Here is a 13,036-nt window from a genome sequence, read left to right as displayed (position 1 = left end):
AGACCCGCCGTATACCGGGAACACCCCACAAGACCTGCCGTATACCGGGAACACCCCACAAGACCCGCCATATACCGGGAACACCCCACAAGACCTGCCGTATACCGGGAACACCCCACAAGACCCGCCATATACCGGGAACACCCCACAAGACCTGCCATATACCGGGAACAGCCCACAAGACCTGCCATATACCGGGAACAGCCCACAAGACCTGCCATATACCGGGAACAGCCCACAAGACCTGCCATATACTGGGAACACCCCACAAGACCTGCCATATACAGGGAACACCCCACAAGACCTGCCATATACCGGGAACACCCCACAAGACCCGCCATATACTGGGAACACCCCACAAGACCTGCCATATACCCGGAACAGCCCACAAGACCCGCCATATACCGGGAACAGCCCACAAGACCTGCCATATACCGGGAACAGCCCACAAGACCTGCCATATACCGGGAACATCCCACAAGACCTGCCGTATACCGGGAACACCCCACAAGACCCGCCATATACAGGGAACACCCCACAAGACCTGCCATATACCGGGAACACCCCACAAGACCCGCCATATACTGGGAACACCCCACAAGACCCGCCATATACTGGGAACAGCCCACAAGACCTGCCATATACCGGGAACAGCCCACAAGACCTGCCATATACCGGGAACAGCCCACAAGACCCGCCATATACCGGGAACAGCCCACAAGACCCGCCATATACCGGGAACAGCCCACAAGACCCGCCATATACCAGGAACACCCCACAAGACCTGCCATATACACTGTGTTGCAAATTATTATGCACAAAGAGTTTAGGAGTGATAAGGTTAGAGTTTTTTGTTTGTCATTTACACTCATTGATGGTGATGTGTGTCAGGGCTCTTTATATCACTGAAAGCAATTGCAGATACCTGTGCACATTAGTTTGGCAGGTGTGTCCAAATAAAGGCAAGACTGCTTAAGAAGGCTGTTCCACATTATTAAGCAGCCTACATTTTTTGCCGAAATGGGAAAGAAAAAGGATGTGTCGGCTGCTGAGAAGCAACAAATTGTGGAGTATTTAGGTCAAGGCATGACTACAATCAACATTGCCAAGACACGTCATCGTGATCATCGCACAATCAAGAAGTATGTAGCTGATTCCCAGCACACACGTGTGCGTGCTGATAAGGAAAAATTGAGGACTCTTTCCAACAGGCAATTGCCTAAGGTTAAAAGAGCAGCTGCAAAAACGCCTTGTCATAGCAGCAGACAAGTTTTTGAAGCTGCTGGTGCCTCCAACGTCCCCAGAACAACAAGATGCAGGGTCCTTCAGAGGTGCGTAAGCCATCCTGTCGACCACCTCTATCCACTGCACACAAGCAGAAACAGCTCCAGTGGGCCAAACGATACATGAAGACTGACTTCCAAACTGTTTTGTTCACCGATGAGTGCCGTGCAACGCTCAATGGTCCAGATGGATGGAGTGGAGGATGGCTGGTTGATGGACACCCCATGAAAACACGGCTAAGGCGCCAACAAGGAGGAGGTGGAGTAATGTTTTGGGCTGGAATCATGGGGAGAGAGATTGTCGGCCCCTGTATGATCCCTGAAGGGGTAAAGATGAACTCCATAATCTATGTGGAGTTTCTAAAACAACACTTCCTGCCATGGTTCAAGAGGAAGAACCGTGCTTTCCGCAGCAAGATCATTTTCATGCATGATAATGCACCGTCTCATGCTGCAAAAAACACATCTGCATCTCTGGCTGCTATGGGCATAAAAGAGGACAAACTTATGGTGTGGCCACCATCTTCCCCTGACCTCAACCCCATTGAGAACCTCTGGAGCATCATCAAAAGGAGTGTCTATGATGGCGGGAGGCAGTTCACATCTAAGCAACAGCTCTGGGAGGGGATTCTGTCCGCATGCAATACAACTGAAGCAGAAACCATCCAAAAACTGACAAATTCAATGGACGAGATGTAACATCACCTAGAATAAAGTTTTCACTTGAAAACTGTTTGATTTCATTTTGTAATAAGCTGATAATGCTTATAACTTCACAATTGACTATTTTTTTGTTCAAAATAAAAAAAAAAGGTTGAAAACTCTGCTGTGCATAATAATTTGGAAAATGCATTTTGAGTGTTTATTTTTTTTAAAAAGATTCTGTTTTCATAGGCAGTTTGTTCCAAAACAATTATACTAGAATAGTAGATGACTGGAAAATAACAATGACTGCAATTCAGATAGGTAATTTAGAGAAAATATGAGGAAATATTATTTGCATAATAATTTGGAACACAGTGTACCGGGAACACCCCACAAGACCCTCCGTATACCAGGAACACCCCACAAGACCCTCCGTATACCGGGAACACCCCACAAGACCCTCCGTATACCGGGAACACCCCACAAGACCCTCCGTATACCGGGAACACCCCACAAGACCCTCCGTATACCGGGAACACCCCACAAGACCCTCCGTATACCGGGAACACCCCACAAGACCCTCCGTATACCGGAAACACCCCACAAGACCTGCCGTATACCGGAAACACCCCACAAGACCCGCCATATACCGGGAACACCCCACAAGACCCGCCATATACTGGGAACACCCCACAAGACCTGCCGTATACCGGAAACACCCCACAAGACCCGCCATATACCGGGAACACCCCACAAGACCCGCCATATACTGGGAACACCCCACAAGACCCTCCGTATACCGGAAACACCCCACAAGACCTGCCGTATACCGGAAACACCCCACAAGACCTGCCGTATACCGGAAACACCCCACAAGACCCGCCATATACCGGGAACACCCCACAAGACCTGGCGTATACCGGAAACACCCCACAAGACCTGCCGTATACCGGAAACACCCCACAAGACCTGCCATATACTGGGAACACCCCACAAGACCCTCCGTATACCGGGAACACCCCACAAGACCTGCCGTATACCGGAAACACCCCACAAAACCCGCCAGATACCGGGAACACCCCACAAGACCTGCCGTATACCGGAAACACCCCACAAGACCTGCCATATACTGGGAACACCCCACAAGACCCTCCGTATACCGGGAACACCCCACAAGACCTGCCGTATACCGGAAACACCCCACAAAACCCGCCATATACCGGGAACACCCCACAAGACCCGCCATATACTGGGAACACCCCACAAGACCCTCCGTATACCGGAAACACCCCACAAGACCTGCCGTATACCGGGAACACCCCACAAGACCTGCCATATACTGGGAACACCCCACAAGACCCTCCGTATACCGGGAACACCCCACAAGACCTGCCGTATACCGGAAACACCCCACAAGACCTGCCGTATACCGGAAACACCCCACAAGACCTGCCATATACTGGGAACACCCCACAAGACCCTCCGTATACCGGGAACACCCCACAAGACCTGCCGTATACCGGAAACACCCCACAAGACCCGCCATATACCGGGAACACCCCACAAGACCCGCCATATACTGGGAACACCCCACAAGACCCTCCGTATACCAGAAACACCCCACAAGACCTGCCGTATACTGGGAACACCCCACAAGACCCTCCGTATACCGGAAACACCCCACAAGACCTGCCGTATACTGGGAACACCCCACAAGACCCTCCGTATACCGGAAACACCCCACAAGACCTGCCGTATACCGGGAACACCCCACAAGACCCACCGTATACCGGGAACACCCCACAAGACCCACCGTATACCGGGAACACCCCACAAGACCCGCCATATGCAGGGAACATCCCACAAGACCAGCCGTATACCGGGAACACCCCACAAGACCCGCCATATACCGGGAACACCCCACAAGACCCACCGTATACCGGGAACACCCCACAAGACCCTCCGTATACCGGGAACACCCCACAAGACCCGCCATATACTGGGAACACCCCACAAGACCCACCGTATACCGGGAACACCCCACAAGACCCACCGTATACCGGGAACACCCCACAAGACCCTCCGTATACCGGAAACACCCCACAAGACCTGCCGTATACTGGGAACACCCCACAAGACCTGTCAGTATTTTCCGGGACTGTTAGAATTATCTATTGGCTTTTCGGGATAGATGATGGATTTTGCGCTGTTCTCGTTCTGGCCGGTTCTGCAGCGCTCGGTGCCATCCTGAGCCTCGTCCTTTACTCCTTATAAACCCTTTCCTCAACGCCCTCCCTGCTGCCCCTAATGTGGGGACTAAATCTGATGGTCACAGACACAGAGCGCACCGCAGTGACCCCACCGCAGACACAGAGCGAACCGCAGTGACCCCACCGCAGACACAGAGCGCACCGCAGTGACCCCACCGCAGACACAGAGCGCACCGCAGTGACCCCACCGCACACAGAGCACACCGCAGTGACCCCACCGCAGACACAGAGCGCACCGCAGTGACCCCACCGCACACAGAGCACACCGCAGTGACCCCACCGCAGACACAGAGCACACCGCAGTGACCCCACCACAGAGCGCACCGCAGTGACCCAGCCGCAGACAGAGCGCACCGCAGACAGAGCACACCGCAGTGACCCCACCACAGACACAGAGCGCACCGCAGTGACCCCACCGCAGACAGAGCGCACCGCAGTGACCCCACCGCAGACACAGAGCGCACCGCAGTGACCCCACCGCAGACACAGAGCGCACCGCAGTGACCCCACCGCAGACACACAGCGCACCGCAGTGACCCCACCACAGACACAGAGCGCACCGCAGTGACCCCACTACAGACAGAGCGCACCGCAGTGACCCCACCAGACACAGAGCGCACTGCAGTGACCCCACCACAGACACAGAGCGCACCGCAGTGACCCCACCGCAGACAGAGCGCACCGCAGTGACCCCACCAGACACAGAGCGCACCGCAGTGACCCCACCGCAGACACAGAGGACACCGCAGTGATCCCACCGCAGACACAGAGCGCACCGCAGTGACCCCGCCACACACAGAGCGCACCGCAGTGACCCCACCGCAGACACACAGCGCACCACACTGACCCCACCGCAGACACAGAGCGCACCGCAGTGACCCCACCGCAGACACAGAGCGCACCGCAGTGACCCCACCGCAGACACAGAGCGCACCGCAGTGACCCCGCCACACACAGAGCGCACCGCAGTGACCCCACCGCAGACACAGAGCGCACCGCAGTGACCCCGCCACACACAGAGCGCACTGCAGTGACCCCACCGCAGACACAGAGCGCACCGCAGTGACCCCACCGCAGACAGAGCGCACCGCAGTGACCCCACCACAGACACAGAGCGCACCGCAGTGACCCCACCGCAGACACACAGCGCACCACACTGACCCCACCGCAGACACAGAGCGCACCGCAGTGACCCCACCGCAGACACAGAGCGCACCGCAGTGACCCCACCGCAGACAGAGCGCACCGCAGTGACCCCACCACAGACACAGAGCGCACCGCACTGACCCCACCACAGACACAGAGCGCACCGCACTGACCCCACCACAGACACAGAGCACACCGCAGTGACCCCACCGCAGACACAGAGCGCACCGCAGTGACCCCACCGCACACAGAGCACACCGCAGTGACCCCGCCACACACAGAGCGCACCGCACTGACCCCACCACAGACACACACAGGATCTCTCCCTCTGGGTGTAATAATGACAGTTCCTATTCACTGACAGCAAGCAATGGAATTGAAGATGGTAAAACCAATGATGCACACAGTATATGGGAAAACTGCCGTCACTCGGTGGCAGAAGTTCCCCGGATTTACATTGGATGGATCCATGAGATCATTGCACGCATGCTCAAGATTTAAAGGGCACGTCCAGCTGAGCGCACACAGGCGGAATACCGGGGGCGGGAGCTCCTCTCATCCCTTCTCTATAACGATCATACTACTAATTAGCGCTCCGGTAATGACTATCAGATAATTCCCGGGACTCCAGGCCACGCCCACACGGCCGGAAGACATCACGTGCTCCGCTCCTCCCTGGCCCCGTACCATGTGACCCATCCGCAGCTTTCCTTCATGTGCCCACACCCTCAAGCCAATCATCAGCCGACTAGTAGGAGGCCCCTGCGTGGTGATTTTTTATTGGTCAATCACCGGTCCAATCAAAACTAGCCATCTGGGTACCTTGAATGGCAGAAAACGCTGTCCAATGAACTGCGGACACCGGTACTGGCTCAGCCAATAGAAGCGCCCCGGCGGGGCGGGAGCGCTGACAGCATATAAGAGCCGCGTCCGGCGATCCCTGGGCGCTTAGAGTGTCCAGACGCCGCTATTGACAGGTCTCAGGGCAGCACCATGGCCCGCGTCGCTCTCCTCGTCCTCCCGCTGCTGGCGGCTCTGTGCGCTGCTGATCCCACCATCCACTTTACTGAAGACTTCGCTGATGGAGGTAAAGCATTGCGTCGTCTTTATTGGCGCTGAACTACAACTCCCAGCGTGCTCTGCCATGTAGCTGTATGGCAGGGAATTCTGGGATTTGTAGTTTATTTTTGCTTTTTTCCTGCTAAATGACAGGGTGCTGAGTCCCGGGGGGCCGAGTGGGTAATTAGCAGTGTGACTCCTGCTAATGTCATTACTGTGTGCACACACTGTCTGCTGGAGGCTTAACCCTTCATTGTCAGTAATGTGCATATATCTGCAGTGCAGCCGCCATTGCATCTCTGCTCCATTATGTCTATTCCTGCTCTAGTCACCACCAGAGCTGCGAGCGCCTGTCTACTGCATGTACCAGCCCAGGGTGCAGCTCCTGGTGCATGGCTGTAATGGCTGGCGTCTCATTGGGTGACACCCGGGGTGTAATGGGTGCGACCGGCTGTGCCTGGGATACGCAGCATAGGGCAGTGTCTCCCTACAGCCTGTAATGTGAGGCCGCCCCATTGTCCCTCCAGCCTGTAATGTGGGGCCGCCCCATTGTCCCTCCAGCCTGTAATGTGGGGCCGCCCCATTGTCCGGGGTCGCTCCTGCCTCGTCCTCGCTCTCTACCATCAGGTGTATGGAGCACTACAGAATCTTCTGGAAGCAGCGGGGGAGGGAGTGATGGTGCCGCGTCTCCCCTCCTCCCTCCATAATGATACTGAAAGTGGCAGCGCTGCCGGCGTGTTGTGCAGTGATGGCGGCCTGTCGGTAGGTGATGAGATGGTGGGGGGTTGGCGATGGACTCTGGTGGTGAATGATCGTATTCTGTTCATCGTACTACAACCCCCATCATGTCCACACTAACCTCCAAGACGTAGACAGAGGGATGCCCTATAGATCACATTCCCAGCAAGGAATTTCCCATGTACTACAACTCCCATCATGCCCAGACTTCCAGGGTGATTTGGAGGGTGTCCCTTATACTACAAACCCCATCATGACTAAACTAACCTCTGGTAAATGATCTGTAGTGTCCATCATACTACAACCCCCATCATCAAGCCCAGACTTCCAGGATGTGATCTGTAGGGTGTCCCTTACACTACAACCACCATCATGCCCAGACTAACCTCCAAGATGTAGACAACCACCATCATGTCCAGACTTCCAGGGTGATTTGTAGGGTGTCCCTTACACTACAACCCCCATCATGCCCAGACTAACCTCCAAGATGTAGACAACCACCATCATGTCCAGACTTCCAGGGTGATTTGTAGGGTGTCCCTTACACTACAACCCCCATCATGCCCAGACTAACCTCCAAGATGTAGACAACCACCATCATGTCCAGACTTCCAGGGTGATTTGTAGGGTTTCCCTTATACTACAACTCCTATCATGCCATGACTGAGTAATCTCCAGGATGTGATCTGCAGGGTGTCCCTCATATTAAATCCCCCCCATCGTGCCCAGACCTGCCTTCAGGATGTGACCTGCAGGGTTTCCCTTATATCACAACCCCCATCATGCTCACACTCCCCTCCAGTATGCGAGTACACCCTAGTACCTTTGTTACCTGTAGGCTAGTCACTGCCTGCACCGTCTCTCCTGTCGGGGGTTATTACAAGGTGGGGACATTAAGGATCTCGTATCTTGCAGATGGCTGGACACAGCGCTGGGTAGAGTCCAAGCACAAGTCGGACTACGGCCAGTTTAAGATCAGCGCCGGCAAGTTCTACGGAGACGTGGAACAGGACAAAGGTGAGTGGTGACGCTGCAGAGGCAGTCTGTGGCTTTCCAGCTGTTGGACTACAACTCCCAGCATGCCTTGGTAGCTGGAGGCCCCTAGACTGTAGAACTACTCCTTGGAGGTTAACTTGCACTCAGCCACCATGTTGGACTTCTTCCAGGCTGATGGTATTGCTTTCTCCCTGTTCAGGGCTGCAGACCAGCCAGGACGCCCGCTTCTACGCCCGGTCTGCCCGATTCAACTCCTTCTCCAATAAGGGTAAGACGTTGGTCGTCCAGTTTACCGTCAAGCACGAGCAGAACATTGACTGCGGAGGTGGATACGTGAAGATCTTCCCCAGCACGCTGGACCAGGCGGACATGCACGGAGAGTCCGAGTACAACATCATGTTCGGTAGGTGGGGTACCAGGACCTGCCAGCAGGGGGCACTATTAATGATCCATGATGGCCTATCATAGATGTAGAGCAGAACGTCCCATCGTTATAATCCTACACCTAGATGTCCAGACCAATGTAACCTGTAGTTACTAGTCGGGGTGTTGGTGACAACTAGGCCATGATTGTGGGGGCAGTTTTTGGTTTCCCCAGACAAGGGAGCTTAGTGGTACATGGATCTCAGGGAATTGGTGTTGGGTGTTTGTTATAATCCAGATTAATCTCCTAATTCATCTCAGGTCCTGATATTTGCGGTCCTCCCACCAAGAAGGTTCACGTAATCTTCAACTACAAAGGAAAGAACCTGCAGATTAACAAAGACATCCGCTGTAAGGTGAGGAGATGAGGGTGGGGATGTGCACCGACTAGCATGCTGCTGTCCTCGTGTCTCGCAGAGTTCTCACCATCGTCCTCTGGTTCTCCTCGCAGGACGACGTTCACACTCATCTGTACACACTGATCGTCCGGCCTGATAACACCTACGAGGTGAAGATTGACAACAGCAAGGTAGAATCCGGCAGCTTGGAAGACGACTGGGACTTCCTTCCCCCCAAGAAGATCAAGGACCCTGAAGCCAAGAAGCCCGATGACTGGGACGAGCGTCCCAAGATCGATGACCCAGAGGACAGCAAACCAGAGGTGAGTGCCGGACTCAATGTTCAGTAACTTTGTAGGTTCTCCTCGTGTCCTTCTGGCAGTGGAGATTTCATGTCTCATCCAACCCTTGTAGGACTGGGACAGGCCCGAGCACATCCCCGACCCAGATGCAGTGAAACCTGAAGATTGGGACGAGGAGATGGATGGAGAGTGGGAGCCCCCTGTGATCCAGAACCCTGAGTACAAGGTGAGATGAGGGGTGGCATCATGGCTTGTCTATTACATGGGGTGGACATCTCCAGCATCCTTCCCGGTACAGGAGCTGGCATCATCTGGGGGTCTTGGCACATACAGCTACATTGCCAGTTGTGGGGGCACTGGTGGGTTCATAGTGCCTCGGGCACCTACATAGGTTGCTGTCCTTGACTAGAACTAGTAACCCTTTGTGCCCATCAGCTTGGCAGCAGTGGTCGGCTGTGTGGTTTGCAGTAGACGTACAATCCCAACACTCATGTTGAGTGTTTACAGGGGGTAACATCATGGGAGTGTAATGCATAGTGTTTAGCTGCAAGCCATAAACTGTCAACAACCTGCTGGGAGTTGTAGTTTCACAACCGGGTCAGAGACCTGCAGCTGTGTGACCACTGAGGTATCTAACATGGCAGCTAGTACTAATCGTATGACCTTTGTCCCAACAGGGAGAGTGGAAACCCCGTCAGATCGACAACCCTGACTACAAAGGAAAGTGGGTCCACCCTGAGATCGACAACCCAGAATACACCCCAGACCCCAACCTGTATGCCTACGACGACATTAGTGTGATCGGCTTTGATCTGTGGCAGGTAAGGATAGACCTAAATAATCATGGCTGCCTTGCCTGACCGGCGCCGAACCTCTTCTGATGAATTATCTGCTCACAGGTGAAATCTGGAACCATCTTTGACAACATCTTGATCACAGATGATGAGAAACACGCAGAAGACTACGCTGCAAAGACCTGGGGTGTCAGAAAGGTAATGTGGCTCTGCCATGGCGAATGGTCATAAGATGGGGAGTCACCAACACAAGGTCTTGGAGTTTAGGGCTTCCATGGCTTAGGTTGGGCAAGTGGTCAGGACCCCCTCAGGGCAAGGGGTGAGAAATGGCAACACTCTAGTGAGGAAGATTATCATTTCATTGGCGTGTGGACTCTATGATTAACCTTTAAAATCAGTGACTGGTTCTAGATGGCTGATTATCTGGCAGTTGGCTCTGTAAATAGGACATTATTCCAGTTTTAGCATCTTTACAAGGCAACCACATGGCACAGTGGCTGTCGAGCTGGACAAAACATGATTTTTTTTTTTTTTTTTTTTGTGTGGCATTTTTGCCTTTTATTATTTCCCCCCCAATCTCATTTGTGGAGGTTAGATAGGACACTTTACATGCTTATATCCAATCTAACCAAGGAGGCATTAGCAAAGATTTTTCACTAGAGGCTTTTGCTTTACTTATGAATGATTGGTCAATTTTACAAAAAGACAGCATCATGCAGGGGAAAAATAGTCAGCAGAACTGCCATTAAGCCTTTCTGAACCTACCCTAATCAAAGAATAATGCAGAGATGTATGGGACATGCTGCAGCTCCCATCTCACAGCATTTGACAGTGTTGGGGTAAGAGGAGAGCAGAGCTTGACAGTGCTGTCGGATGAGAGCTGCAGCGTATCATACGGCTTTGAATCCATGTCGGCTATCAGGGTATTATTCCCCAATGCGTGGAATAGATGGAGATGTGTTTTCAATGATGCGGCTCTGCTCTCCTCCAACTTGTAATCACAGATGCCAGCAATGAGATCTGTGTGACCTGGGGAAGAAAGCAGAGGTTGACAGTGCTGAGGGATTAGAGCTGCAGTGTTGCCATACACCTTTCTAGTTGGTGCCAGCCATCAGGGCATTATTCTTTGACTGAAATAAATGCAGAGTGGTTTGATACATGGCTCTGCTTCTCTCCTCACCTTCCATACTTGTAATCTCAATTCGGTTCCAGCAGTGAGATCTGTATGACCTGGGGAAAGAGAATGGAGCTGTTATTACCTGTCTTAACAGATCACAGAAAGCTGCTTCTGACCTTCTCTGGGGTGTCATTATTTTTTATTTTTCCCTCTTGCCTATGATTGGTCAACATCATGCAGGAGGGAAAAAGCAAGTGCCCCCAGAAAAAAAAAATCCCTGCCTGCATGGTTATACTGGGAACTGCTGTATATACTTTACTATCTAAAATCTCTGCAATGTGATGAGATTAAAAAAAAAAAACAACTTTCCAGCGCTGCAGCCAGTCATTATGTGGCCAGTTTAACATGCTCTAACTGGTGAAAATGCTTTAAAGGGAGAATTTTGGGGCATCATGGAGGAACCTAACGGAGGTAGATAAGTTGCAATTTTTGTTGTTTTTTTTTATCCCTTTTTCTGATGCTTCTGAGAAGTACGGATGATAAATTTGGTACAAACCACAGCATGTGTGGCTCATAATCAGGTGCACTTACTGTGTATGGCAGTATTATATCAGCATATGGCAGTATGTTATTATAGTCTTTGGATGTTATATGATGGGTTCGGCCATTATATGGCGGTATTTGGGTAGGGGTCTATTGGGGTTTGTGCCTACAAATGGTCCCTGTGGTTGTACTAGACAGCGGTTTGTCACCCATGGGGGTCTGATTCTAAAAATGTATACAGGTGTGCTGAAGGAACTGCGCTTTGTAGCCCTGGATCAGCATGTCAGAGGGGTCCGCCATGGAAAACATGGGGTCTGTGGGGTGGATGGTCTAGTTAGGATTGGGCAGCTTGGATACCCAAAATTTAATCTGGATCATTATTATGGAAGGGGGGTGGTGGTGCTATATTCAGGAAGTTCCTATAAATTTGGAAGATCCTCTTTTAATTTTTTTATTTCTTTCCCCTCTGCCCCTCATTAGGATGCTGAGAAAAAGATGAAGGAGCAGCAAGATGAGGAAGAACGCAAGAAGCAGGAAGAGGAGGATAAGAAGAGGAAAGAGGAAGAGCCGCAGGAAGAGGAAGCCGATGATGATGAAGATGATGATGAGGAAGGAAAGGAGGAAGAGAAGGAGGAAGACGACGATGAGGAGGAAGAAACGCCCCTGAAGGATGAGCTTTAAAGACGAAGGCTCCGTTCTGTCCTCCCTACCAGCGCTCCCCTTCCCTGGGCGTCACGTCTTAGATAGGAGAGGGGAAATGGGATCGTTCTGTCTCTATGAGACTCTAAATTTATATATATTTTTTACAGTTTTTGTTTTAACCCTTTATTTGGAAGACGGTCTGTCAATCTTCTCCCCTTCCCCCCCATCTCCTCTCTCCTGACCCTTCTGTCTAGTGCTCCTCCTACGCCAGTCTCCATAGTGTCACCGCTGCAGCACCTGGTTCTGATGACTTCTGGTCCATAGGAACCAATCTTTACCTAGTCATACCTTTTTTATTTTACCTGTCTGAGGGCTTGTGAGGTGCGTAGATCGGTCTGGGCACCTGGCGTGCGCTGCCAAATTCCATACACTATTCCAAGACCCGGGTCATCCATTGCAGTATGAGACTATTCAGTGTTCTGCCCAATATGCTGAACGCATTTGTCGGACTGACCCTGCGCCTGCCACCTTCACGGAGAAGGCTGTTCTGTGCCGTGATGCCAGTCTGACAACGATGCACTGGTACCTGGCTAGGACTGGCTTAACGGCCCTAGAACCGTCCTGCCCATAAGTGATGGGTCAGCTCCAGCGTTCCCGACTGTTAGGTGTACGAGCTGTCCTGTCGGCACGGCTTGGCATTTGGTCCACATTTGAGCCTATCCTCTCTTGGTACGGCTTGG

The 13,036-nt window shown here is 52.4% G+C and overlaps 1 protein-coding gene across 1 annotated transcript; it reads left to right on the top strand.

Moving 5' to 3' along the window:
- The first annotated feature begins 6,080 nt into the window (after window positions 1–6,080).
- Window positions 6,081–12,679, top strand: CALR (calreticulin). Its single transcript, XM_077261952.1, has 9 exons — window positions 6,081–6,431; window positions 8,057–8,158; window positions 8,337–8,540; window positions 8,822–8,916; window positions 9,012–9,221; window positions 9,313–9,426; window positions 9,878–10,021; window positions 10,100–10,192; window positions 12,135–12,679. The coding sequence occupies exons 1-9, from the start codon at window positions 6,338–6,340 to the stop codon at window positions 12,333–12,335; spliced, it is 1,257 nt and encodes a 418-aa protein (XP_077118067.1). The 5' UTR covers window positions 6,081–6,337; the 3' UTR covers window positions 12,336–12,679.
- The last annotated feature ends 357 nt before the right edge of the window (window positions 12,680–13,036 follow it).

The sequence above is a fragment of the Ranitomeya variabilis genome, chromosome 5 (assembly GCF_051348905.1).
Source record: "Ranitomeya variabilis isolate aRanVar5 chromosome 5, aRanVar5.hap1, whole genome shotgun sequence".
In the NCBI taxonomy this organism is placed as follows: domain Eukaryota; kingdom Metazoa; phylum Chordata; class Amphibia; order Anura; family Dendrobatidae; genus Ranitomeya; species Ranitomeya variabilis.
Note: the sequence above shows the minus strand (reverse complement) of the source record. Positions and strands in the feature narration are given on the sequence as shown.

What these genes read in the sequence shown, in the direction of transcription:
- CALR (XM_077261952.1), top strand. Translation starts at nt 6,338, where the DNA reads ATGGCCCGCGTCGCTCTCCTCGTCCTCCCGCTGCTGGCGGCTCTGTGC. An exon ending in AGACGTGGAACAGGACAAAG is followed by an intron (nt 8,159 to 8,336) that starts GTGAGTGGTGAC and finishes CTCCCTGTTCAG; the next exon opens with GGCTGCAGACCAGCCAGGAC. An exon ending in CAGAGGACAGCAAACCAGAG is followed by an intron (nt 9,222 to 9,312) that starts GTGAGTGCCGGA and finishes CAACCCTTGTAG; the next exon opens with GACTGGGACAGGCCCGAGCA.